The 27,127-nt window shown below is 43.8% G+C and overlaps 1 protein-coding gene across 1 annotated transcript in view; it reads left to right on the forward strand.

Moving 5' to 3' along the window:
* GALNT2 (polypeptide N-acetylgalactosaminyltransferase 2) overlaps nucleotides 1–27,127 on the forward strand; it is a 777,588-nt gene that overhangs the window by 617,274 nt on the left and 133,187 nt on the right. Inside the window, exon 13 of the mRNA XM_063443402.1 lies at nucleotides 25,176–25,259. Coding sequence (XP_063299472.1) covers nucleotides 25,176–25,259 — 84 coding nt within the window. The remainder of the gene's footprint in view (nucleotides 1–25,175; nucleotides 25,260–27,127) is intronic.

The raw sequence follows: 27,127 nt of genomic DNA on the forward strand, positions 1-27,127 counted from the left end.
CTGATCCGGAGAAGCAGAGAAGAGTAGATACAGCACGGGGGAGCCACCCTCCAGCTCTACCAGGACCTGGCCCCCAGCACTCTGCAACGGAGGAGGGAATGGAGGCCAGTGACCGAGGCCCTAAGAAGAGCGGGAGTCCGGTACGCCTGGGGCTACCCGTTCAAGCTGTTGGCTTTCCGGGATGGTGGGGCACGAGTGCTGCTGCCTAGCGGAGACCCGGAGAAGTTCCTCAGAGGTCTGGGAGCGCAGATACCGACGCAACTATCGCTGGGTGCGGAGACCGGAGAGGAGCTCATCCCCCTGCCGACGGAGTGGCAGTACGCCGGAGGACAGAGACGCTCACGACCGGACCGGGTACAGTAATTCAAGGTGTCACGAAGAGAAGGGGGTCCTGAGCTCAGAGGAGGGGAAATTTCACCACATCTTTGGGGCTGGGGGTAAGGGTCCACGTGGTGGCCACAGTGTCCAGCGTCCCCCCCCCGACCCCGCCATCCCTTCTGTGGGCCCCGGGGAATGGGGTCGGTGGCCATTTGGGAGGGGGGACCGGGGGATACGCTCCTGGGGGCTCGAGCTTGGACAGGGATCTGGACAAGACGGGCATATATGGCCGGAGGCTCTGCACCACAGGACACACCACCTCTAAGGGACAGAGAGCTGGGGGAGCATCCGGACCCGGAGAGGGCCTAGCAAGGGGCCGCGGACCTGATTGCCACACCGGCCGACGGGACTTTAGGCGGGGAACAAGAGGGGTAGGTGACAGAGGCGGGAGGCAGACGATAGCACTGTATGGGGGATTTAGCTTGCACATGTAGAGAACGAGGAGGGTGACTCCTGATGGCGGGAAACAACAGAGTGACACATAGCCCTGCAGTGTAACACCTCGGAGACAGAATCATATTTATATTCAGGGGAACTTGAAGGAAGGTTGCAGCAGGGGGACAAACGCGGGAGCTTAATCACCCCCCCCCCCCCCCCAAAAAAAAAAAAAAAAATGAAAAAACAAAATAAATAATAAAAAATAAATAACAAAAAACAAACAAACAATTTTTTTTTTTTTTTTTTAAACTTTAACCATTGAACAGCAACATACCCCCCCCCCCCGTCCTGGGGTTACCCACTCCAAGAGATTCAGACCCCCTCCGTGACGTTTCAGCATAGTGAAGGACCCCCCTCCCCGACTACCTAGTTATAAAGTTACAAAACTCCAGGCAGGAGCTAGCTGCCGGCATTGTGCATATTATACAGGATCACGCAAGGGGTCATGCTGTCTGCCTTCCAAACAACATAACCAGGCGACCCACTTGCACCACGCTAGACACACAAGCCGGACAGGAACAGTTGTCCTTATTTGTTTTTATACCTTTCTTAAATATGTAAGAGTTCATATTCTGTGTTACAAAAGCGTTCATTTTAGAACCATGTCGCAAACAGCGCAATTTGGTCAGTAAGCCATACATACCCACCTCGCTCGAGCGCGGTGCGCAGACGAGATGGAGAAATGTACACCCCACACCAGTCTGGCAACAGATAAGTCCAGACTTCCACAACCGAGCACTCTACGTGCTCACTTTCCGTTCTCTTTTTCACTCTTACTCCCCCTTATTCTTCCCACCCTGTCTCACCTGCTCCCAGTTTCCCCTCCTACCTCCCACCCTGGGGGTTGTGACCTACACTATAGGATGCTGTGTGGTGGAGGTAAACAGAGGTGGGCGTATAGAAGGCATCATCCATATCCTACCACATGTCACTGAAATTATCTTCCTTAAATGTTAAAGGGCTCAATACGCCGACCAAACGACGTCTCCTGTTCAGGGAACTAAAGAGAATGCAATCTGATATCGCCTTTGTACAGGAGACCCGCCTACCGAAACAAGCCTCGTTCCAGTTAAAAGATCACACATTCCGCACCACCTACGAGGCCAGGGCCCTTACCAAACACAACGGAGTGGCCATACTTATCCGCAACAGCTGCCCACTTCACATAGACACCATAGATGCAGACCCCAAAGGAAGGTACATTATAGCCTCAGGCGCCTTACAGTCCCACAAACTATACCTTCTCAACATATATGCCCCGAACCAACCCGACCCAGACTTCTGGGATGAATTAAAGGCCAAACTTCAGGCATTAGGACACGGCCTCATAATATTAGGAGGAGACCTAAACGCAGTAGCAAACCCCGTAGTCGATCGGAGTTCGCTAGGGTAAGGCCCCAGATTGCAGGGTAGGGGAGGGCAGGACAAATTGCTCCATGGGTTCATCACAGATGCCGGGTTGGTGGACGTATGGAGAGCACATCATCCTAGCACGAGGGACTACACGTTTTATTCGGCCCCACATGGTACCTACTCCAGAATAGATATGTTCCTCATTAACGACAGATCTTTAGACAGAGTCACGGGATCTGAGATAGGTTCCATATCGTGGTCTGACCACGCCGACATCCACCTCACCATTGGCAACTTTTGCAGTAGCTCCCCGTGGACATGGAGACTAAACGCCTCACTACTAAACGACCCAGAGATCGTAGAACAGGTCCGCAAGGACATAGTGGAATATTTCGACTCCAACATCACCCCAGACGTGCAGCCGGAGACAACATGGGCAGCACATAAAACAGTTATAAGAGGGACGCTCATTAAATTAGCGACCGCAAGAAAGAAAGCTAGAACCCAAAACTTAACGAATTTACTGACTAAGCTACGGACGCAAGAACAGACACACAAGAGACGACCTGACGACGCCTCATTCCGACGACTAGAAGAGACTAGACTGGCCATACGCACCCTAATGCTAGATGATACTGCCAGAGCAATGACCTGGACTAAACGCACGTTCTATGAACGGGCCAATAAAATGCATACCCTCTTAGCTAGAGTCCTAAAACCGAGAATGAGGCGCGGACATATAGCATCCATTCGACACCCAGATAACTCCATTAAAACCTCACCTAAAGACATAGCCAAGGTATTTACGGAATACTATAAATCCCTATATAACCACTCACCAACCACGGAGACGATGATGAAAAAGGACGAAGACGCCACCCTTAGGTTCCTTAAGGACTTGGAACTCCCGACGCTCCCCAGGGAGGCAGTGGCGGTACTAGCTGCAGATATTACCCCCGACGAAGTAGATCGAGCGATAACGACTTTAAAAGGGAATAAAGCCCCAGGACCCGACGGGTACGACAGTAGTTATTATAAGGCCTTCCGCGAGGAACTGGTACCACACTTAACGACAGTTTTCAACAGGTTCCGGACGGGAGGCACCCCAAATCTGGATATGTCATTAGCCACCATCGTATTATTGCCAAAGCCAGATAGGGACCCCCTCGCTCCAGGTAACTATAGACCAATATCCCTTATTAACCATGACATGAAACTTCTAGCGAAAATCCAGACAGAACGACTGAACCCATTCCTAAATCATCTGATAGATGCCGACCAAGTAGGTTTCATACCTAACAGGCAGTTATTCGAAAACACCCGACGAAACATTGACCTAATCTGGCGCCAGGTGGCCACAAAGACCCCAACGATGCTCATATCGCTCGACGCTGAAAAAGCGTTTGACAGAGTGAAGTGGCCCTACTTGTTTACGCTACTGACCCAGTTAGGGTTTCCCGAACAGTTTATGACCCTATTAAGAGCCATGTACAGTAATGTCCGAGCACAGGTGAAGATAGCAGGAGCTCCGCTCCATCCTTTCCAGCTTTCTAACGGAACCAGACAGGGGTGTCCCCTCTCCCCACTCCTTTTCGCCCTATCGTTAGAGCCTCTACTGCATGCCCTGAGGAAGCACCCAAGGATACAGGGTATCAAAGTGGGGGGCAGAGATTTCCTAGTATCAGCCTATGCGGATGATGTCCTCCTGGCGCTCACCGACCCGGTAAACTCAATGGGGGCCCTAAGGGAAGTCTTAAATTAATTTGGGACCTTTTCCGGGTACAGGGTAAACATGACGAAGTCCAGTGTTCTCCCATTGGGAGTACCGACAATGGCAATGAATCAATTGCAGGAAGCACATAAGATGAGAATAGAACACCAAACACTCAAGTACCTGGGTATCCGCCTAACAACAAAACCAGAAAACCTATTTCAGCAGAACTACGCCCCAATGATAAAACAACTGATTGGGGAGATGGAGGCGTGGGTGGACAGACCTATCTCCTGGATAGGGAGAATACACGCTGTTAAAATGAATATATTGCCAAGAATTCTGTTCCTGTTTCAGGCGCTGCCCATCCGCGTCTCCAGATCCTCCCTACAGCCTCTACAAAGGGCTATGGAAACCTTTGTTTGGCAAAACAAAAGACACAGAATTTCTAGATTTATCCTGTACCGTTCAAAGACGAGAGGGGGTTTGGGCCTGCCGAACATCTACTATTATTATGTAGCTACTCAATTAGCACAAATAGCGATGTGGCACACTCCACCAGGCGAAAGAAAATGGGCAGACATAGAATCCTTAATGACAGGAGCTGATCTCCCGCAGCTACTAATGTGGGTCCCCAGGGAACATAGGCCACCTATTAGGATCACATGCCCGACCATATTAAACTCTCTGAACATATGGGACACCTTCAAATTAAAATCCAATTTAGCTTCCGACCCGTTCCCCCTCACCCCATACTTACGCAACAAGGCCTTCACCCCCGGAATGGCAGCTAGAGACTTCAGAAACCTAGAGAGGATAGGCCTACAACGCATCTGCCATTTATATGAGGGGACAGAAATTATCCCATTTGACACATTGAGACAGCTAGGCCACCTAACCCCCGCCGATTTCTTCAGATATCTCCAAATCAAAGATTTCGCAAAAACACCAACCATACAAATAGCGGCCCAACAAAAAAAGACCTTCTACGAGCGCATTTGCCTGCAAGAAACCATACCCAAAGGCATGATCACGCTCCTGTACGCCCACCTCTGTTCCGAAGCCAGGGACTGGGGTAAATTAACTTACACGGATCAATGGGAACGAGACCTGGGCAAAACCCTAGAAGGGGTAGAATGGCAAGAGATATGGGAGGCTAACCACTCCTCATCGGTGTGTGTTACCCTCCAGGAACAATCCATAAAAACAATGCTGCGCTGGTACACCACACCAGTTAAGCTGAATCAAATGCAAAAAAACCCAACAGACACGTGCTGGAGGGGATGCGGCCAGAGGGGAATGTACATCCACATGTGGTGGGAATGCCCGCTGATAGGCCCATTCTGGAAGCAGATACAAGACCTAGTCACCCAGATTTTCTCTAGAGCTCCAGACCTTGACCCGTGTCAGGATCGGGTCAGGGATCCAACACGCAGAGTACAAAGAGTAGCAGATACGTATACCGGTCCTTAGAATGGCCGGACTTAACGTATCACTACGATAGAATGGTCAGAGACAAGCCGAGGTCGAGGGAACGAGGAGACAGGTAAGCGAGAGACAAGCCAGGTCAAGGATAACAGACAGACAGGAGAGTAAATACCAAAGCCGGGTCAGAACCAAAAGACAAGAGAATATCAAAGCACTGTGTGACTAGGCGGACTAGAACCACGACAGGGCAATGAGTGAATGAGAGAGCCACTGTTAAGTATCCTGGCTAGGGAGAGAAGACACGCCTCCGGCGAGTCCTGATTCGTCTCCCGAGATTTGAGTGACAGGACGTTCCGGGTTGGCGTCATGACGTCTACCTCCGGTCCTCCTGTTATAAAAGGAAGTGACTCCCTCGCGGCCGGCGTTAGCAAGACCGAGTGAACCGCGAGGGGCCGAGGAGACATGCCGTCCGGACGGATAAACTTCTAAGTCTCTACCTCTCTCAGAGGTAGAGACCTCAGGTACCCTGACAGTACCCCCCCTCTCAGATACGCCCACCGGGCGGAAGGAGCCGGGGCGAGATGGAAAGCGGGAGTGAAATGCCCTGCGAAGGCGAGGAGCATGAACATCCTCTTGTGGTACCCAACTCCTCTCCTCAGGACCATATCCCTTCCAGTCAACTAAATATTGTACTCTCCCCCGGGAGACACGAGAATCAATAATGGAGTTAACCTCATACTCCTCCTGACCCTCCACCTGAACAGGGCGCGGAGGGGCGATTGTGGAGGAGAATCTGTTACAGATTAGAGGTTTCAGCAATGACACGTGAAAAGAGTTCGGGATGCGTAAAGTAGCAGGAAGGGCTAGACGATACGCCACTGGGTTAATTCGAGTCAAGATCCTGTAGGGACCAATATAACGAGGAGCGAATTTCATGGAAGGAACTTTAAGACGAATATTCCTAGTACTTAACCAAACTCTATCGCCTGGAACAAAATTCGGAGCCGCCCTTCTACGTTTGTCAGCATGTTTCTTAACCAGTACAGAATTGTGTAGAAGAATCTGTCGAGTCTGATCCCACAACTTCCTCAAATTGGCCACATGGACATCAACCGACGGCACTCCTTGGGAAGGAGAAACCGAGGGAAGAATAGATGGATGAAAGCCATAGTTCATGAAGAAGGGGCTTGAATGCGTAGAGTCACAAACGAGATTGTTGTGCGCAAACTCCGCCCAAGGAATCAAACCGACCCAATCGTCCTGGTGTTCGGAAACAAAACAACGTAAGTATTGCTCAATCTTCTGGTTGGTTCGTTCGGCAGCTCCGTTAGACTGAGGATGATAGGCGGACGAAAAATTCAATTTGATGCCTAATTGAGAACAGAACGACCTCCAAAAACGTGAAACAAATTGGGAGCCTCTATCAGAAGTGATCTCCGAGGGAATCCCATGCAAGCGAAAAATCTCTTTAGCAAAGATCTCCGCCAATTCAGGAGAAGTCGGGAGTTTAGGCAAAGGTACGAAATGTGCCATCTTGGTAAATCTATCGACTACGGTGAGGATAACCGTGTGCTTTTTAGAAACAGGCAAATCCACAATAAAGTCCATTGCTACACAGGACCAAGGTTTGTCAGGAATTTCCAGAGGTTGTAGAAGGCCACACGGAAGTGAATGCGGTAGTTTAGTTTTAGTACAGACCACACAAACTCCGATAAAATCCTTAATATCCCTCCGTAACGAAGGCCACCAGAAATCCTTGGAGATCAAAGAATACGTCTTGCGAACACCCGGATGACCAGCCACCTTACTCTCGTGAAGACACTGTAAGAGCTCCAATTGGAGTTCAGGAGGAACGAAAAGTCTGGAAGCCGGAGCCAGTCTAGGTGCCAGATGCTGCAAGCTCCTTATCTGATCAAGAAGCGGAGAATGGACTTTGAGAGTAGTGTTAGCGATAATGTTACACTTGGGTACTATAGAGGACAAAACCGGCTCAGATATGGCAGCAGGTTCATATTGGCGAGATAAGGCGTCGGCTTTAGAATTCTTGGAACCTGGCCTATATGTGAGTACGTAGTTGAAGTGAGTGAGAAATATGGACCAACGAGCCTGTCTAGATGATAGTCGTTTAGCCTCTCCAATATAGGATAAGTTTTTATGATCTGTCAAAATAGTAACAGGATGCAAAGTACCCTCCAATAAATGTCTCCACTCCTTCAAGGCCATTATAACCGCTAGTAGTTCCCTGTCACCAATGTCATATCTGCTTTCAGTACCTGACAATTTTTTGGAAAAGTATCCACAAGGATGTAATGGTTTGTCTACACCCAACCTTTGGGACAGAACAGCACCTATACCTGTCTCAGAAGCGTCAACTTCGAGTAGGAAAGGTAGTGTAGTATCAGGGTGAACTAAAATTGGTGCGGAAGCAAACAGCTCCTTGAGTGTCTTAAAAGCCAGAAGTGCTTCAGTAGACCAATTCTTAGTCTCAGCCCCTTGTTTGGTCATATTGGTGATGGGAGCAATGATAGAGGAGTATCCCTTAATGAAACGTCTGTAGTAATTGGAGAAACCAATAAATCTCTGGATAGCCTTGAGACCCTTAGGTAAAGGCCAATCCAATATGGATTGGAGTTTCTCCGGGTCCATTTCAAACCCTTCCCCAGAAATCACATAACCAAGAAAGGTAGTTTGGGATTGGTCAAAGCTGCATTTCTCTAGTTTGCAGTACAAGCCATGCTGAAGGAGTTTGTGTAAAACCCTTCTGACTTGTCCGTGGTGAGTCTCAATATCCCTGGAATGTATAAGTATATCATCAAGGTATACAATCACACAGTCATCTTGAAATTCCCTAAGAACCTCATTAATAAGGTCCTGAAATACCGCCGGGGCATTGCAGAGACCAAAAGGCATTACAGTATACTCATAGTGCCCATATCGAGTATTGAATGCAGTTTTCCACTCGTCACCGTCGTGAATTCTCACCAAATTATAAGCACCTCTAAGGTCTAACTTAGTGAAAATTTTAGAACTTTTTAATCGATCAAAAAGCTCGGTGATCAAGGGGATCGGATATACATTTCTGATGGTTATCTTGTTAAGACCTCGGTAGTCAATGCAGGGTCTTAAAGAACCATCCTTCTTTTTAACAAAAAAAAATCCAGCCCCAGCAGGGGAGGAGGATCTTCTAATGAACCCCTTGTCTAGGTTTTCACGAATATACTCCTCTAGAACTAAGTTTTCATTCGTAGACAAAGGGTATACATGACCCCTGGGGGGCATGGTACCAGAAAGTAAATTAATTTTGCAATCAAAAGGCCTATGTGGGGGTAAGGTATCAGCCTTTCCTTTGTCAAATACTGCCTTTAAATCTTGATACAAGGACGGTATCTGTACTTTGGTAGAGTCAGTAGCGTTATTAAGTGAGTTGACACTACAAAGAGGTGACACTTTCTTTAAACAATTCTCTTGACAATCCTGACCCCACGAAACTATTTCCCCTGATCTCCAATCTATAACGGGGTTATGTCTCTTAAGCCAGGAGTATCCCAGAACTATGGGAACAGAAGGAGATGAAATGAGTAGTAGGGATATTTCCTCCTTGTGTAGAATACCAGTAGTTAAGTAAAGAGGTGTGGTCTCTCGGAAAATCACAGGCTCAACTAAAGGTCTACCATCAATGGCTTCAACAGCCAAGGGTGTCTTCCTTAACTGGGATGGGATAGTGTGTTTGGTGAGAAACTTTTGGTCGATAAAACTCTCAGCAGCGCCGGAGTCTATCAATGCCATAGTCTCTAAAGTTCCCTTCTCCCAAGTTAAAGAGACCGGTAATAGGAGTCTATGTTCTTTGTAATTATGAGTAGAGGACAAAATCGAAACACCCAAGGTCTGTCCTCTAGAGAAACTTAGGTGCGAGCGTTTCCCGGACGACTGGAACAGCTCAAACGTACATGACCTCTGGCCCCACAATACATACACAGTCCCTCCCTTCTCCTGTATTGTCTCTCCTCCTCTGAGAGACGAGTAAGGCCTAACTGCATAGGTTCTGAAGCCTGTGGATTTTTGGTTTCAGAAATTTGAAATGATGGTGCTGGTCTAAAGGAAGATTTACCGGTTCTATCTCGAGTATTTTGTCTCTCCCTTAGACGTTCGTCAATACGAGAGATAAAGGAAATTAAGTCCTCCAGGTTCTCGGGGAGCTCTCTTGTCGCTACCTCATCAAGTATTACATCAGATAATCCATTTAAGAATACGTCTATATAGGCCTGTTCATTCCATTTTACCTCTGCCGCCAAAGACCTGAACTCTAGTGCGTAATCCACAAGTGTTTGGCTGTCTTGTCTAAAGCGCAACAGTAATCTGGCTGCATTGACCCTCCTGCCAGGAGGATCAAAAGTTCTTTTAAAAGCAGCTACAAAGGAATTATAGTTATAGACTAATGGATTATCATTCTCCCACAACGGATTAGCCCATCTCAGAGCTTTCTCAATGAGTAAGGTAATAATAAATCCCACTTTTGCCCTATCGGTAGGGTATGAACGAGGCTGTAGCTCGAAATGAATACTGATCTGGTTCAAAAAGCCACGACACCTCTCAGGAGAACCAGCATAACGTACAGGTGGGGTAACTCGGGAAGAAGCACCTACAGTAGCTACCTCTAGCCCTGAACCCACAGAAGGAGCAGAGATATTACGCATCTCCTCAGGTGGATTAATAGGACGAGACAGCAGCGCCTGTAGTGCTAGAGCCATCTGATCCATCCTATGATCCATGGCGTCAAACCTAGGATCAGGAGAACCAAGCTGACAATTTGTACCTGCAGGATCCATGGCCCTGTCGTAATGTCAGGATCGGGTCAGGGATCCAACACGCAGAGTACAAAGAGTAGCAGATACGTATACCGGTCCTTAGAATGGCCGGACTTAACGTATCACTACGATAGAATGGTCAGAGACAAGCCGAGGTCGAGGGAACGAGAAGACAGGTAAGCGAGAGACAAGCCGGGTCAAGGATAACAGAAAGACAGGAGAGTAAATACCAAAGCCGGGTCAGAACCAAAAGACAAGAGAATATCAAAGCACTGTGTGACTAGGCGGACTAGAACCACGACAGGGCAATGAGTGAATGAGAGAGCCACTGTTAAGTATCCTGGCTAGGGAGAGAAGACACGCCTCCGGCGAGTCCTGATTCGTCTCCCGAGATTTGAGTGACAGGACGTTCCGGGTTGGCGTCATGACGTCTACCTCCGGTCCTCCTGTTATAAAAGGAAGTGACTCCCTCGCGGCCGGCGTTAGCAAGACCGAGTGAACCGCGAGGGGCCGAGGAGACATGCCGTCCGGACGGATAAACTTCTAAGTCTCTACCTCTCTCAGAGGTAGAGACCTCAGGTACCCTGACAACCCGTGGCTCTTCCTATTAAGCAGAACCATAGACGGCTGGTCGAGACACGAGCAGAAGTTGATCCACAGAATCACCCTGGCAGCTAGGAGAACGGTAGCCTCCGGTTGGCTCAAACCAACCATCCCGCCCAGGGCCGGGGTGATAAGGCGGATCAAGGAAGTCCACTTGATGGATAACTTAACGGCTAGAGTAAGAGGCACCTTACAAGCCTTCCAGAAGATATGGGAACCGTGGGAAAACTCCAACCTGGCCAACCTCACATAACACACCTCACCATTGCCAACACAAGATAGGTCCCCTCCCCCGTACCCCCCCCCTTCTCCCACCCCCTCCTATCTTTCTGCTTTCTTTTCTGTTTATTACTATTTCCGTGGAACCTACTCTATACGTTCGACGGGAACCAAAACCTCGACCCATACAAGTAGTGCTATAGGACGATCTTCCAGGGTTAACAAGACACTCACCACACGGAACCACTAAGAAACAACACCCGCACAGCCACCACAGAGGGAGCGAATCACTGGGAACAGCATACAAGGCAAAGAAACGAACAGGGGAACCACCGATAGTTAGAACTGTTCGCTCAGCTGACTTTACAGGCACGGGCGACCAATAGCACCATGGTGTTTGTTACCAAAACAGTATTTATTTGCATATGTATACAATCTGTGATTTGTAACATACCAGGTTTGTAACCCTGGATGACCGTATATTCAGCACCCATGTCGTATACAAATAAAGAATTAAAAAAAAAAAAAAAAAAGCTAGTAGATATCTATTCCAATTTACCCATGTTCCTGGGTAAATTGTGGGCTTTTCCTTAATAGTCCTATTCATCCATTCAACTACCCCTGAACTCCGTGGATGATAAGGTATATTAAACTTCCAGGTAACTTGCAAGAATTTAGCAAGTTCCTTGGTAACCTTACTGGCAAAAACCGAGCCATTATCAGAGCCAATCTGCAGAGAGCAGCCATACCTGGGAATAATTTCAGTAACTATCTTCCATAGATGCCACAAAGGCCTCATGCCATCTACTAAACTGATCAACTATGACCAGTAAGTATTCTTACCAATTTTGGATACATGAATAAAATCAATCTGTAAGTGTGTAAAAAGAACAGCGTTCACACGATCTTACAAAAGACTGTACATGCTGCCTGAGATTCCTAATATAAAATGAATTCATGAGGCATTGGATGGTGCTTGCTATGTGCCTGACTGATGAAAATGAAGCAGCTGGCTTCAAGTATGCCTAGTCTCCCCTCTTTAGAGAACAGATCATTCTGATCTTTCTCTAAACCTTGTTTAATCCAAAAATCAAAGTCAGATTGTGTTGTAAAGGCTTGAAACTGCAAAAAGCAAACTGTCAGTAGGGCATGTTGGAGGTGTGAGCATAGCAGGAAACATTTCATAGTAAAAATTATGGCTGCAACTTCCTTTTGCCACTTTGTCAGCCAAGGCATTTCCTCTGGAAATGTCATCACTACCCAGAGTGTGTGCCTTGCAGTGGGCAACAGCTACTTTGGATGGGAGTAGGATCGCATTTAGGAGTGATTGGATGAGATTTGTGTGTGAAATGTTTTTTCCATCGGCTCTTACAAAACCTCTTAGTTTCCAAAATCATGCACTACCCCATGAGTATATTGTGAGTCTGTGTTAAAGTTCACTAAATGTGGCAATATGTATTTGTTCAATGCAATTATGAGGCTTAGATGGTATAGACATAGAGTCAGATGCAGAAATGAGAATAGCATGCAAAACAAACATAGGACCAAAATTAACAGGACTATAGACAATAGACAGATTCTGGGTATTAAGAAGAATAATCTCATAACCACTTAAACGCTGGGCTGTCATGTGTTGTGTGGTGAGATTTTTATAAGCTGAGTGACCTGGTGACTGGCATGAAGTATTGTAGGATGCCCTAGTGTGATAGTAGTAGCAGTTTCAACAGCCATTGCACATGCTGCCAATGCTCTGAGACACGCCGGCATACCCTGTACCGGAACCAAAACTGCTCTGGAAAAGAATGCTATGGGACGCATACCGCCTCCGTGCTCTTGTGCACAGACCGCGGCCATGGTTTTACAGTTGTCCCGAGCATACAAATGAAATGGTTTTCAATACACAGGTAGTCATAAAGCCGGGGCTTGCACAATAGCAACTTTGAGGGCAATATATGCAGCTAGCATGTCTGGTGACCAGCGGACATTTTCAGGGCTGTCAGAACGTACAGCCTCCCTTAGGATTGAGTCATAATGGGAGCATTCAGAGATCCATTGGCGGCAGTAAGTAATCATGCCGAGGAAGGTGAGCAACTCCTTCCGAGTAGTGGGTGTAGGAATCCTCTGAATGACCTCAATACATTTTGGACTCAATTGCCTGGTGCCTGAAGCCAGAACAAAACCCAAGTAATCAACCTTTGATTTACACAATTGCATTTTGTGTTTAACAACCTTGTAACCCACAGTTGCTGACAGTATCCACAGTGCTTGCCTCATAGCTAGGGCTACATAACAACAAATTATCAACATTTTGCAAAAAGGACGGAACCATGACCGGGGGTCCATGTTTTTTAGAGTATGTTGGAGTACCAAAGAATAAACAGCTGGGGAATCCACACAGCCTTGGTTAAGTGTGTCCAGGTAAACTGACAGCCTTCAAAAAAATAAAAAAACATAAGTAGCTGTGTCTCTTGATCAATAGGTATAGAAAAAAAATGCATTACTTAAATCAATAACAGTGAAGCAAGTGACATCATGTGGAATGGCTGTAATGGGGGATGTCACATCAGGGACAATGGGTGCAATGGGCACAATTAAACTATTCAGGGCTCTAAAGTCCTGAACTAAGCGATATGCTGGCCAGTGGTGTTGGGAGTGGGTCTGGTGTTGTTCTTGCCTACCGGGCGTATTTTGAGAATTGTGGGGTTGTTGGGGTGTGTGGGGTTTCCTGGGGTGTGGACACTTATTCTTCCAGTGGACATGCTGGCCAAAGTTGAAACACGTGTCCCTTTCTATTCCTCCTTGGTTACCCCTGCCCCTATAACCCTGATTTCCCTGTCTCCATCCCCTTGCCCCTCTTTGACCACCCCTTCCACGGGCTATATGTGATCCATCCCATCCTCTCTCTCGGGTCTGTGTAGGTGGACAGTGTTGCAATCCCTGAGCATAATAAGCAACCTTACTTCCTGAATCTCTTCTTAAGTCAAAACAACCATCACTATGACTTAAATTTTCCTCCACTACTGACAACTAAGACCTACGCTCCCGGCATAGACCATGTTTCGGATGGTTTTGTAGAACCAATATAGTAAAAAATGAATATATTACCACACGTACTATATCTCCTTCAAACACTCCCCATCACAATACCAAACAGGTTCTTTGCAATGGTCAAAACCACAATCACTCATTTTATTTGGTCCAACAACCACCCACGGCTAACCCACACAACATTAAGCAAAAGCAGAGAAAAGGGAGGATTGATCCTTCCAGACATTGAATCATACCACAAGGCAACCCACCTTACTAGAATCTATGAATGGAATCACACTAATCTGTCACAACACTGGGTATTGTTAGAAAACACATTCTCCACGATTCCTTTGAGAGTACGCCCGTGGCTGTTATCTACTCAAACCCAACAACAACATCACCTAGACACCCAGCCAACAATTAAGACTACACTTCAGGTGTGGCACAAATTGATCAGAACAACAAATATTGCACCCAATCCTTCTACCCTCTTACACACAACCCCAATTTCCAAAGAGGGCAATCAGGGAAAACTCATGACACATATCATGCTGGCAAAGTACTACAACTCAAAGACATGATTGAGAATAACAAAATAAAAAGCCTTGATCAACTATTACCCAACACTGTCCCAACGGGCAACCAACAACTACACAAGACCAATTAGTACATTTCATTAAAGGTCAAAACCTTCTACAGAAAGAAATGTGAACCTGAACCAACTTTGAACAATTATGTTCAGACTATACACTCACAAAAAAGATTATTTCCGCCATGTATAAAGTAATTAGAGAGGCACAGGACCCAGACTTGCCAAACTGCACTTGGAAATGGGCAGATGAACTCCAAATAGACTTCTTATTCAAGAATGGCGCTCCATCTTCCAGGCAGCACACAAATCAACCACCGCTATCATAGCTCAGGAAAACAACTATAAACGCATCACCCGCTGGCATTATAGCCCAACAAAAATACATAACACGGCCTCAAAGAACTGCTGGAGATGTAATCACGCAGCATCACATCACGCCCACATATGGTGGCAATGCCCAACACTAGCAAAATATTGGAACATAATTCATGCCCTTCCCAAATAATCACTAACAGTAAAATTCCGTTCACACCACAGCACTACATATTCCTAACACCTCCACAAGGCATCTGAAGTGAAAAAGCAACTCTATTCAACCATCTAGTCATGGCAGCCGCACAACTGATACCCAAATATTGGAAACAAACGCATATTCCATCTATTAGAGAGTGGATAGGGAGAGTAGAGGATATTAAGCAGATGGAAGAACTGACTTATGCAAAAACCAAGAACTATCAGACCTTCTCTAAGATTTGGGAAACTTGGGTAAACTTCCTGAACTCAGAGACGAAACGGAAACCACTAGACTAATCCCCCCCCCCCAGGAACTGGGAACATGAATAGGACTAGGACCATGTCACTAAAATACACTCCACAACTAGAATACAAGTCATGATACATAACTCGTTCACCTACAAAACATTGGAATTGCTGTAGAAATAACAGGTAGAAATCCCATTGTAACTACGTCCTTGCCAACAATGTAAATTAACTAACTAGCGCTTCAACCTTCTGTATTAGAATATTAGAATTTAAACAACCTGTACCATGTATAAGTCTTATAAGTTTGAATAGCCTATGATGTTATGTGACACTTTTACATACTTGCAATATCTTAATGCTCTAACTGTTTACATGTAATTTTTATGTCATTTTGAGATAAAAATAAAAAATGTGAAAAAAATAAATAAATGATAAGTGATGATGGGTGCTACAGAAAGCCCTTAAGAACTAGGCATGGATACTGAAAGGAATGCCCCCAATATTGCTAGATTACCACATCTAGATTGCCACTACCAAGATGGCCAGAAACTGCTGCTGCCACAACCAAGATGGCCACCTCCAAGATGGCCACCATATTTACAAAGGAAGGTATTTCTACATGAGCAGCAGCATAAAATCCAGGTATGCCACCTGCAATGGCTTCTGGACTACCAGCATCAGCGGATATGCTCCTTGACCTCATCAAAAATGTGAGAGTTGAAATCAGGAATGTCTTTTAAAAAGATGTTGACGCTATTTATGGAGGACATTAATTCATGAACAGAATATGTCAAAAATAGGCTCCATTAGCAGAAGCAGTCACACTTGGACTTAAAAGAGAAGGTTGATAATTTACAAAAAAACAACTTAATCAACAGGCAGAACGATCTGCAGACACTAAAGATCGGAGCAGGCAAAATAATATATGTATCAGGGGAACCCCTGACTCCATTGACAATTTGGAATTGCCTAATTATTTTAAAAATATGGTGAAGGCAGTCAAACCTAATGCCACCAACTTTGATCTGATTTTGCACCACATTCATAGGTTGCCTGCAGCAGCTCCCAAGAATGTAATAGTTTGCTTTCACTGTTATCACGTCAAGGAGGAATTCTTGGGAGCTACACGCACGTCAGAATTACCTGAGGAGTGCAATAATATAAAATATTTCCAGACTTTTTAGCGTACACTATGAAAAAATGTGGAGAGCTCCAGCCTTTTAAATCCGAACTTCGCCACAGAAACAGGTATAGATAGGGCTTCCCTGTCAAAGTATTGTTTAGAATGGATGGCCAAAATTATATTATCAGCTCTCCAGAACAGGGTATGGGACTCTTACAACATATGAACAGGTGCACATCAGCTCCATCCCATACTGTATCCCCATCTACACCTGCACATTCCAGTAAGAGGCACAATCATGCTATCTATAAAGAACCATAATTTCTATGTCCGGTCTGCTATTCCTGTTTTCCAGTACGAGTAGACGTCCTATTCTTTGTTCCTGATTTCTTGTTCTTGTTCTGAGGTTCCAGAACGTTTCCTGGGGATCGGTTCAATTATATTATCACCTCTCCAGAAGAGGGTATGGGACTCTTACAACATATGAACAGGTGCACATCAGCTCATCCCATACTGTATCCCCATCTACACCTGCACATTCTAGTAAGAGGCGCAATCATGATATCTATAAAGAACCATAATTTCTATGTCTGGTCTGCTGTTCCTGTTTTCCAGTACGAGTAGACGTCCCATTCTTTGTTCCTGATTTCTTGTTCTTGTTCTGAGGTTCCAGAACAACGTTTCCTGGTGATCGGTTCAGAATTGCTGCATATATTCTGCTCGTTTGTTGGTTCCTGGCCCCTGGAATTTGTTATGATAATTTGTTCTTCAGATCCTGTATCCAGGTCCTGATCCTGGACTAGTCTGTTTTTGTCACATACATTCCAATTTTTTTCTGACTTTCGTTTTGTCATTCGTTTTTGCTTCTTTCATTTTTTTAATCTTTTTTATGTTTCTCTTTTTTTGTTTTTTGTTCTGTTTTATTATTTTATTGTCTCTTAATGTATTTTATATTCTGCTTTTTGTTCTTTTTTATTTTATTTTTTTGTAATACCATATTCTTCATAACCTTTCATTATTCTAGTTTTCTTATTTACTTTTCATAATACCCAGTATCCCCGGTCTTCTCCCCCTCAAAGTAGGCCTGTAATTTTTTTTTTGAGATAGAGGAATTTTTTACTTCGCCTCTCTCTCTCTCCCCTCCCCCCTCCCTTCCATTTTGGAGAATTATAATTTTAATCCTTCCCTTACTAGGGGGTTTTCCCCACATTTTTTTTTTTTTTTTTTTTACCTTTGTATTATTTTTGTCTTATGAATAAGGATAATGTCATCTATAATGTGCTGTTTTATTTTCATGTAATAACCTTGTATAATATTTCAGTGATACATGACTCATTTTAAAACATAATGTTCCCAATATTCTGAAAAAAGACTACCCAACCCAGTATCACTCATCTACGTTTTGTAAGAAATATAGGGGTGTCTCCATATTTTTTTTAGTAATAATGTAGATTGCCACTCAGATGACGAGACTTTAGATCCAGATAGTAGATACCTAATTTGGAAAGGTTCAATAAATAGTATTAAGTACACTCTGGTAAATCTCTATTCCTTTAATTCTGGGCAATTTCATTTCTTCGAAATCTATTGTTAGCAAGGTGTCAGATGGGGTCAGAGGCAGATTGATTTTGGATGGCGACACCAATTTTGTTCTATATTGTGAATACAATATTGTCAGAGATGCAAATTGCACAGCTAAAAATCATAAGACAGTGGAGACTCAGTGATTATTTAGTTACTGAGCTTGTGTCAGGGCTCACCTGGGTTGGGAGTCCGGCATTCAGAGATGTATGCTCATCCTTGCAAGAAAACACAGGTGGTCAGGCAAGAATTCACCTGGCCTGTGAGTCGGTGCACAGGGGCTGTGCAGGATAGTTCCGAGTCGCTGTACAGGAACGGATAAACCAGGAGAATAGTCATGAGAAGCCAAGGGTCAGAGGATGCCAGAAGTCAGAATAAACGAAAACACAAGCCGGAGTCAAGAGCAAACTGGAGAACAGGAAACAGCAAACCAATCACCAGAGTCAAGGAACTGACACTGCCTTCTGGGAGAGGCAGCGTTTTATACCTGGCTAATGAGGCCATCAGCTACAGGTGTGCTGAGAATGTTGGAACAGCCACAGAATAATGTCCAGCCCCCAGTGCTAGATACAAGGCAAGATACCAACTTCAGGCTATTACTTGAGCTGTAAGGTGGCTCAGAGGAAAAACAGCAGGCCCAGGACTGCAAAGTACCCAGCCTCAAATCCCTTATTGGGCACTTCTGGGGCGACCTTGTCTGGCAGTCTGGATGTCGCGGTGAGAACTGTGACAGCTTGAGAATAAAACATTGGCTGAATCAGTGATTAATAATTATTTTAGGGAAAATTTGGCTCTTTATTTACAGGATACTTTGTTGTGGAATGCCCATAAAGAGTTATTAGGAGACACTTTATACAACAAGCCTTCTACTTGCAAAAAACGTGGTCTAAAAATTTGAGAGATTTAGAAAAAGAACTGTATACTTTGAATCAGACTAATAAAATTGGCCCTTACTTGCCCCTTGCTGCAAAGATTTCAGATATTAAAGTTAAAATTAACATTCTCTATTTGGAACACACAGCCTTGTTGATGAGATTGAAACAGGTTTCTTATGCTAATGGGAATAGAGCTTCATCAATGTTAGCTTCTAGATTACGCCATCGGGCTTCCCAATCCAGAATTGAGCATTTAATGGATGATAGTGGTGTTACAGTTACTCATCCAGTCAAGATTAAAAATATGTTTGCAGAGTACTAAAAAAAAAAAAATACAATTTGGTTTCCGATCCCACTACAATACAGCCCACATCTGATGCAATATGCTTTTTTATGGACAAAGTCTTGTTTAAAACAGTAACCTAATGAAAAATTGGATATTCTAAATTCTCCCATTACATCAAAAGCAATTACAGACTCCATTAATATGATTCCACAAGGAAAAGCTCCAGGGCCTGACGGTTTTACCATGACACAGTGTAAGTCTTTCTCTGGCATTCTTACCCCTCATTTAACTCACTTATTCAATCATTATTGGAATACAGGTGGAATGCCGGTTGAGGCTTTGTGCTTACAAATAGTAACATTGCCCAAACCTGGTCATGTTACTATTTGCTCAAATTTTCACCCCATCTCATTAATCAGTAATGATACAAAGATATACTCAAATATTTTGGCCAATTGACTTCTTCCATCTCTTATAAACACCAGATGGGTTTGTTATGAACATTAATTTAATACATCATGTTAAACTTAGTCGCACACATTCTTTGCTCCTCTCTTTGAACACAGAGAAGGTGTTCAATAGGATACATTGGGATTACCTGAGGGAAGTTCTGTCTCGCTTTAACATCCCAGACCCCTTCATTAAGGTTGTATTTGCACTATATTGTCAACCAGCTGCCAGAGTATCTGCAACTGACTTTGTGTCAGAAAACTTTTCATTGTCTAATGGGACCAGACAGTGGTGCCCATTGTCTCCACTCCTGTTTATGCTGGCAATGGAACTCCAGGCTGAGATGATACGCTGCAGCACAAATATCAAAGGTATTGTAGTAGGGGGTAAGAAAAATAAAATAGGCCTTTTTGCAGACGACATAGTTATCGCTTAAAAATCCTATGAATTGGGGTCGGAGCCTGACCAGCAAACGGAGCGGTCGCAAGTTCAATGGGCTCCCACTACACTTGGCAAATATATAGAAATAATCTACGACAATAAGCCTGCAATTATGCCGGGGTACGCCAGGAATCCATCTGATACCCAGAGCAACAAAACTCCATGAACGGGCACAAGAGTCAGCAAACTGCGGCCTGAGCTGGGGAGAGACAGCCGCTCTCTTCACCCACACACCAAAGCCACGGATCTCCTACCCCCCCACCCCCCCCAGGACCAGTGGGGGTGATCCTGGTCCACTCTCGAAAGCAACTGGGCTAGAGAAGCTACAGGTAGTGGGGCAAAACAAGCAACCTACCAAAGCAGAGGCCCACAATGGCGGCCACCACATGCACCGCCAAATGCAGCAACAAGGGAGCCGACACTCTATCAAGACTTAACGCTATATTCAATGCCTTTTGGGCAAAAAATGGTGAGCAGGAAGAGGCAAGCGAAGATGGAGGCATACTCACACACAGAAACGATTGCACAGCCCACCCACAGAGAGCAGCCATACCGCCGAAAGGAGCTCAGAGACGGTGCCTTTCCTGCCAAAAAGGAAATCCAGGTGGCCGCACCGAACATCACGACAGGACCCCCTTAAGCTCAACACCTCACCGACAGCAGCCATGAAGCCGGTCAGAGATCACCATCCCTCACTGCACCGAACCCGGATGCCGCTGAAGGGGCTCCAACAGACCTCACTAGACGTATCTTATTTCATCGCACCTCACACAGGTCCTCGCAGCAACAGCCAGAAGGGCTCAATACTGGGACTTTCATGACTGGACTCTGTGTCAACCCGACGGGGTATCGGCTAGACGCAATGCGGGATTGTAAACAAGGGCACTGCTAGCCCTCCATAACACCCTGAAACACAGCAAGTATAGCTTAATGCGTATCCATATGTTTAACGTATGGTACACTTAACGTGTTACACATAACTCAAAACGACCCCCTATGTGGATTGTATATAGCATAACGAATCTCTGGGTGACGGCCATAGCTATTTTTAAACTAAGCAGATCATCCTAACCCTCATATTCAGCAACATACAATATGGCCCTCGAACGGCATCTTAACCCTGCTGCCACCGATAGAATGCTAGTAGAATAAGCTCTAGGGGATGCTAACACCAAAGGTGGCTCCTAACTAATCACCCACACAAGCATGCAAACTTACAATAGGTCCTAATTTGGTTAAACTTAGATCTTAGCCACACATGAAGATAACAAAACTTGACTCACATAGAGTGCATATAACTAATCTATGCTAGTAACTGTTTATGTATCACGCATGCACTGTTCATTTACTATTCCTATATTAATTTCAAAAATGTGCTGTCAGTTAATGTCATGATATTGTTTATTGTGTGATATCTCAGCAGCTTGTATCTGCTGTTGTGGCGATATAGGCATGTTTGTTACTCTAAGCACTACAAAAATAAAGAATAAAAAAAATAATAACATCCTATGAATTCCCTTACTCAATTGATGTTGATTCTGCACGAATTTGGTGAAATTTTGTTCTATAAACGTAATACTGCTAAAACTTAAGCTCTCCTTCATACCTTGGTATGATTTAGCTATTATAATAGATATGTTTGACTTTGATTGGAGAGACTCTTCCATCTCTTATCTGGGCATTAATCTATGCAAGAACCTGTCCAAAATGCATTCTTATAACCTGGGTAAGTTCTGGTCCGGTTTTAGGAACGATCTTGAGAGGTGGTGTAGTCTTGAAATTTTATGGTTAGGTAGGGTTAATTTGGTGAAAATGATTTTCATTCCTAAAATTGTATATTTTCTTAGAGCCATCCCCCTTTCGGTCAAGGATCTTACCTGGAGTGGGAGTCTGACATGCAGAGTTAAAGCACCCTTTGCAATACAACACAAGTCAAGGGGACTCAATGCAGAAATTCCCAAGGCTGTGAAACAGTGCACTGGGACTGATAATAACCAGTGCTTCCAGGAACGCAGTACAGACAAGGGCAAATCCAAAGAGAGTAGTCAAGGTCAGTATGAGTAGTCAGGACAGGCGGCAATCAGGCAAGAACGGTAGATGAGCAGAGGAACAAAACCAGGAGTCAGATGAATAGCATTGAAACCAAAACAGGAACAGGAACAACTGTAATGCTGATAACATAAAACCGCTAAAAAGCCTGACAGACACATTTTCCACTGAAAACAAAAAATCTGGTCTGGTGCAATGTCTGGTAAATCCTGGTCTGGTGCTATGTCTGGCATGCATATGTGTTATGCAAGGCTATCTTTTTAAAATAAGTTAAATTGCCAAAAAAAAAAAAAAAAGTCTAATGTGTCAAATGTATTTATTTCTTTGTATCATGTGGACAACATTAATAAAGAAAATCCATCAAAAGATAGCTTTAAGATTGAAGTCTGAAAAAAGAAAAAAAAAAACAAAACAAAAAAACAGTCTGAACATGGAAAGGATCAGCAGGAATTTGGAGCTTCTAAAGCAGAAGTGGTACCATAAAAATTAACAAGGCATTTAAGGTGCTGTTGTGCCTAATCATCAAATTCTTGAACATCAGTACCCAATGAGAGAATCACTTAATAAGGTTTGTAACGATACCGATGGGCACACTGCCCTATTCGGGATGAGTAGGTTGAGTAGTATGTTAATTAAATCACACAGAGACCAAGTAAGAATTAGAATTAACATCATACTTTATTGTATACACTGGTATCCAAATCCATCTTATTTTAAGATGCATCTAATGATTTTCAATTGTGCATTCATTCAGCTTAAATAATCTATCAGCTTAAAATGCATCACCGTAAGAGAAGTTTGTTGTCACTCTGCTGCACATGCCTGGGGGAACTCTGACAGTCAGGCTGGAAAAACAGCAGAGCCCTTGACAACGCATTCATGTTGCAGATTGGTAGCTCCCTTCCGAGTGCCACGTTTCCTCATCTTTTATACCGTTTACAAGGGTGGGCAGTCTGTACTGGTCCACCTTAGATTCTCTTGTCAGTGCAGCCCAGCAAAGACCTGTCACGAGCGTTGGGTGGGACTGGCAGCTGGCCAGGCTGTTTCTTTGATGGGTAGAATCAATGCAATAAATTCTTACATTACTCTCAAATGGTATTATTTATTTTCATAATTTACCACTCCAAGTTTCAACTTATTGACTTCAGTTAATCCAATCGTCTTTTTTCTAAATTCATCTGGCTAGGAAAGAAGCACAGATTTTCTCTTTATGCTTTGTCTAGAAAAAGACATAACAAAGTACTAGGATACCCAATTATTAAGAACATCTATAATTCTAGTTTAATTAAACATATTCTTATGTCTCAAATTGACACTTCCTTTACCAAACCAATGGTACAAGATGGAAAGTTTTTGCTCAAAAATGAATCATGATTCTAATCCTTCCCTTACTGATTTCTGCACACACATTCCCTAGCTGATCATACTTTGAACCCTAATACTAGTTCCAAATCTTATTTTAATCCTAAATCTCATCCTGATCTTAATCTTAATCATATCCTTGACATTTGTGTTAGAATGAGTGCCTCTAATGATGTTGGTTGATGAATTCTTGGCTGATGAATGCGGGATTTCCTTGCATGTCCTAACCCTAATCTGGACCATAAACCAAATACTAATCCTAAATCTAAGTTTATTCCAAAGAATATCCCACTGCTAATATCAGTACTGATTTTAGCATAGAGATCTCTAAGCTAAAGCAGTTGTAGCATCATGATATTTAAATCCTATTTAAATTAAGGGCTGTATGCAGTGCTTACTTTGAGTTGGCCAGCGTGGGGCTAATAATTCTGGTACCAGACAGTGCTTACATTGAGCACAGCATGCATCTTATTGGTGTGTCTCGTGCCACTAGATGTGGCCCCAGCTGACATAGAGGACCCCCAGGAACTGATTGACACCTGGCTCTCCCTAGTGTGAGCAGGGGTTCAACCCTGTTTACAACAAGTTGTAGCATCATAAGATTTAAATCCTATTTAACCCCTTAAGGACCAAGTTTCTGGAATAAAAGGGAATCATGGAATGTCACACATGTAATGTGTCCTTAAGGGGTTAAAAGGTTGTATGCAGTGTTTACTTTGAGTTGGTCAATGTGAGGCTCGTAATTCTGGTTCAAGTTGTTAGAGAGGAGCCCCAGATATCTAATAAGAACTGGCGTTCCCCTACTTGCAGCAAGGAACTAGTCCTCACTAAACTAAGCTTTTAGTTCTAGCAGCCAGTCAAATGGCTAAAAACCCTTGGCAGTGTGAAAGATAATTATATGACAACTGGCCAGAGCTTGCTATCCAGCTGCCACATTAAAAAAAAAAAAAAGTTTTAAATGTTTTTAAATAAATAGAAACATATGCTATTGTCTGCCTCACAAAAATATTGCATGGCCCCACTTAGTGGTTAGGGGGTCTCCAATCCTGCCAAATAGAAATTTATAATTCCAGACACAACTAATAAAATTATGTATTTGTATTTGGTCTTTTTGGGGTTTAAGAAAACATTATAAGAGAGACTATTTCAGCTGTACATATTTTATTTACCTATAAATATATATTTTATATATGTTGCTAGATGATGGCCCCTCTTTATAATATTAGTGTGGGAGGGGGTAGGCTAGATTGAAACACTGTAGGTGGGCAAATGGTTAAGATTTTTTTTTTTTTTTAAATCTGACTGAATTTGAAGCATGTTGTCTGTATGTAATAAACCGAAATTGACAGATCATAAAATAATTCTAAAAAAAAAAACAAAAAAAAAAACTTAGTTTGTAATTAGGTCCATATGGAGATATGAATTATAGTTTAAGAACATTGTGTATTGTACATGCCATTGAAAAAACATTTGATTTTGCCTAGCTGACATACAAACCAAAAAAGGGTTTAGTTTATTGTTTTTTTTTTGTTTTTTTTTTGTTTTTTGTTTTTTTAAGTTGGCATTGCATTGCATTGTATATAGTTACATGTTCATATAGTTTGTATACCTAATGTTTAATGTGATTTTTTCAGACAAATTGCTAGTTTACTTTTTATAGTTTCACCTGTTTCTGTTATCTGTTTGTAGCATTCAAAGCCGTGTAGAAATGAGAAGAAATTTGGGATGCAAACCATTCAAGTGGTATTTGGAAAATGTTTATCCTGAACTGAGGTGAAATTTTAATTACTTTTTTTTAATTATTTTTTTACTTCTATGATAAAAGCGTATTATGCTTTATAGTACCTGGCGTACATTGTGTGTTTGCTTGTAGTGTGAGTGCATGTGTGCTAATAGATGCATGAAATCTACCAGCACGTAAAAATTGCTTTGCAACTTTTGTATTACTCACTGCAGAGTGCCTCTGAAAGCAATATTAGCAATATAAGTGTGCATTCAAATCTGCATGAAATGCATAATGCCCAGTACAGTGCACAAAAAAATATATATATACAGGGCACAAAAAAGCAATAGTGTATTAGGTGAAACAGTATATTGTGTGAAAATTGCCACATAAAAACATAGTAATAAAAAGTTAAGGCTGTAATATATAATCTGGTTATAGCTCACATGCAGCAACTGCAAGAGAAAAACAGAACAAGAAGTATTGCACAATAAATTTATTTATATGTGCTTATTATTTGGAATAGCACAGATGAACGATTATGGAGCTTTTTTTGCTTTTGATGTTCTTAATACTGTAATCTAAAATTTACAGCTGAGATAGGGGGTTCCTCTCTTGACCCCCTTGATTTAACCTTGACTCTTTGTTATGATGGGTAAATACAGACCAGGCGGCCTGGGGTAACATTCCTCTTGAGCAGTATCTCCATCTTCGAAGAAACTTCTCAGTCTTAGAAACCTTTAAAATAAAAGCTAAAGACACATGTTTTGTACAAAGGAATACTCCAAAAGCATTATTAAAATGTTCTATAATATGACGAACAAGAACAAGGAGTACAGATGGATATACAAGTTCAATCAATAGTGACATGTAAGCTGGCTGCTACAAAGCGAAAAAAATACCTTTTGGCACATTACTGGCCACTCTAAACCCAAGACACTCAATTACGAGAGGTACTTTCTCCATCACTGCAAGAAGAAGTAAGAAACTTGAAGATGTATTGGTACAGAGCCATTTTTCCATCAAAAATTCCCTGCTTGATTGGCTATCAAATACACTAACATATGCCTGTGGTAGGTGCAAGGCCTGTGGTTTCATACTTCCAAACATATTCCTAACAGTAGTAATATAGAACAATGACTGTGTCATTTTTTAATTGTAATTTGATGGGTAGGTTTGTCTTTTGATGTGCAAGCACGGCCTAAAGTGTGTGGGGAAAACAAATGCTTAAAAAAAATCAGTTTGGTTAAACTAGTCAAATTTAAGGGTATAAAAAGAGGCACAATAGAGTGCAAACAGGGGCGTATCCGGCGGCCGAGGAAGATGGACGCCTAACACCAGAGCTCTTTGTGGCGCCCGCTTCAATACCGCATATACACACGCACCCGGCCCGTCCACACAACTGCAATGGGTCGCACAAATAAGCAGGCAGACCCCAACGGCACCCCAAGACCCTCGGTGCGCCAGGGCACATAGGGCACTGCGGCCCATGCTCCTACCTCCAAGCCGCAATCCGCACCTGATCACCGCAGCAGGGGGGGGAGGCCGCAAGCCAGGAACTGGATTCATTCCCCTTCACGCCAGCCAGGCTGTCACCGGTGCCATAGTTCCTGTCGGAGTCACAGCCCCCACAAGAGGGTGAGTGGAGGGCCATACTACCGAATTGACTTACCAAAGCGGACTTTGAGGCCCTGTCCGACCGCCTGGGCCGCGTGGTGAGGGAGGAGGTGGCTCAACTCCGCGCCGACCTAGCTAATGTAGAAGCCTGCATGTCTGTGACTGAGTCCGAGACCAGGTCACTCCGCACGGACCTGGAACAAACAAATGTGGCCATCGCCAATCAAGAAGAGGACACTGCCAACCTCACCACGTGGATTGATGACCTAGACAACCGCGGCCACAGGCTGAACCTGCGGAT

Source organism: Pelobates fuscus, chromosome 2 (genome assembly GCF_036172605.1).
Source record: "Pelobates fuscus isolate aPelFus1 chromosome 2, aPelFus1.pri, whole genome shotgun sequence".
In the NCBI taxonomy this organism is placed as follows: Eukaryota; Metazoa; Chordata; class Amphibia; order Anura; family Pelobatidae; genus Pelobates; species Pelobates fuscus.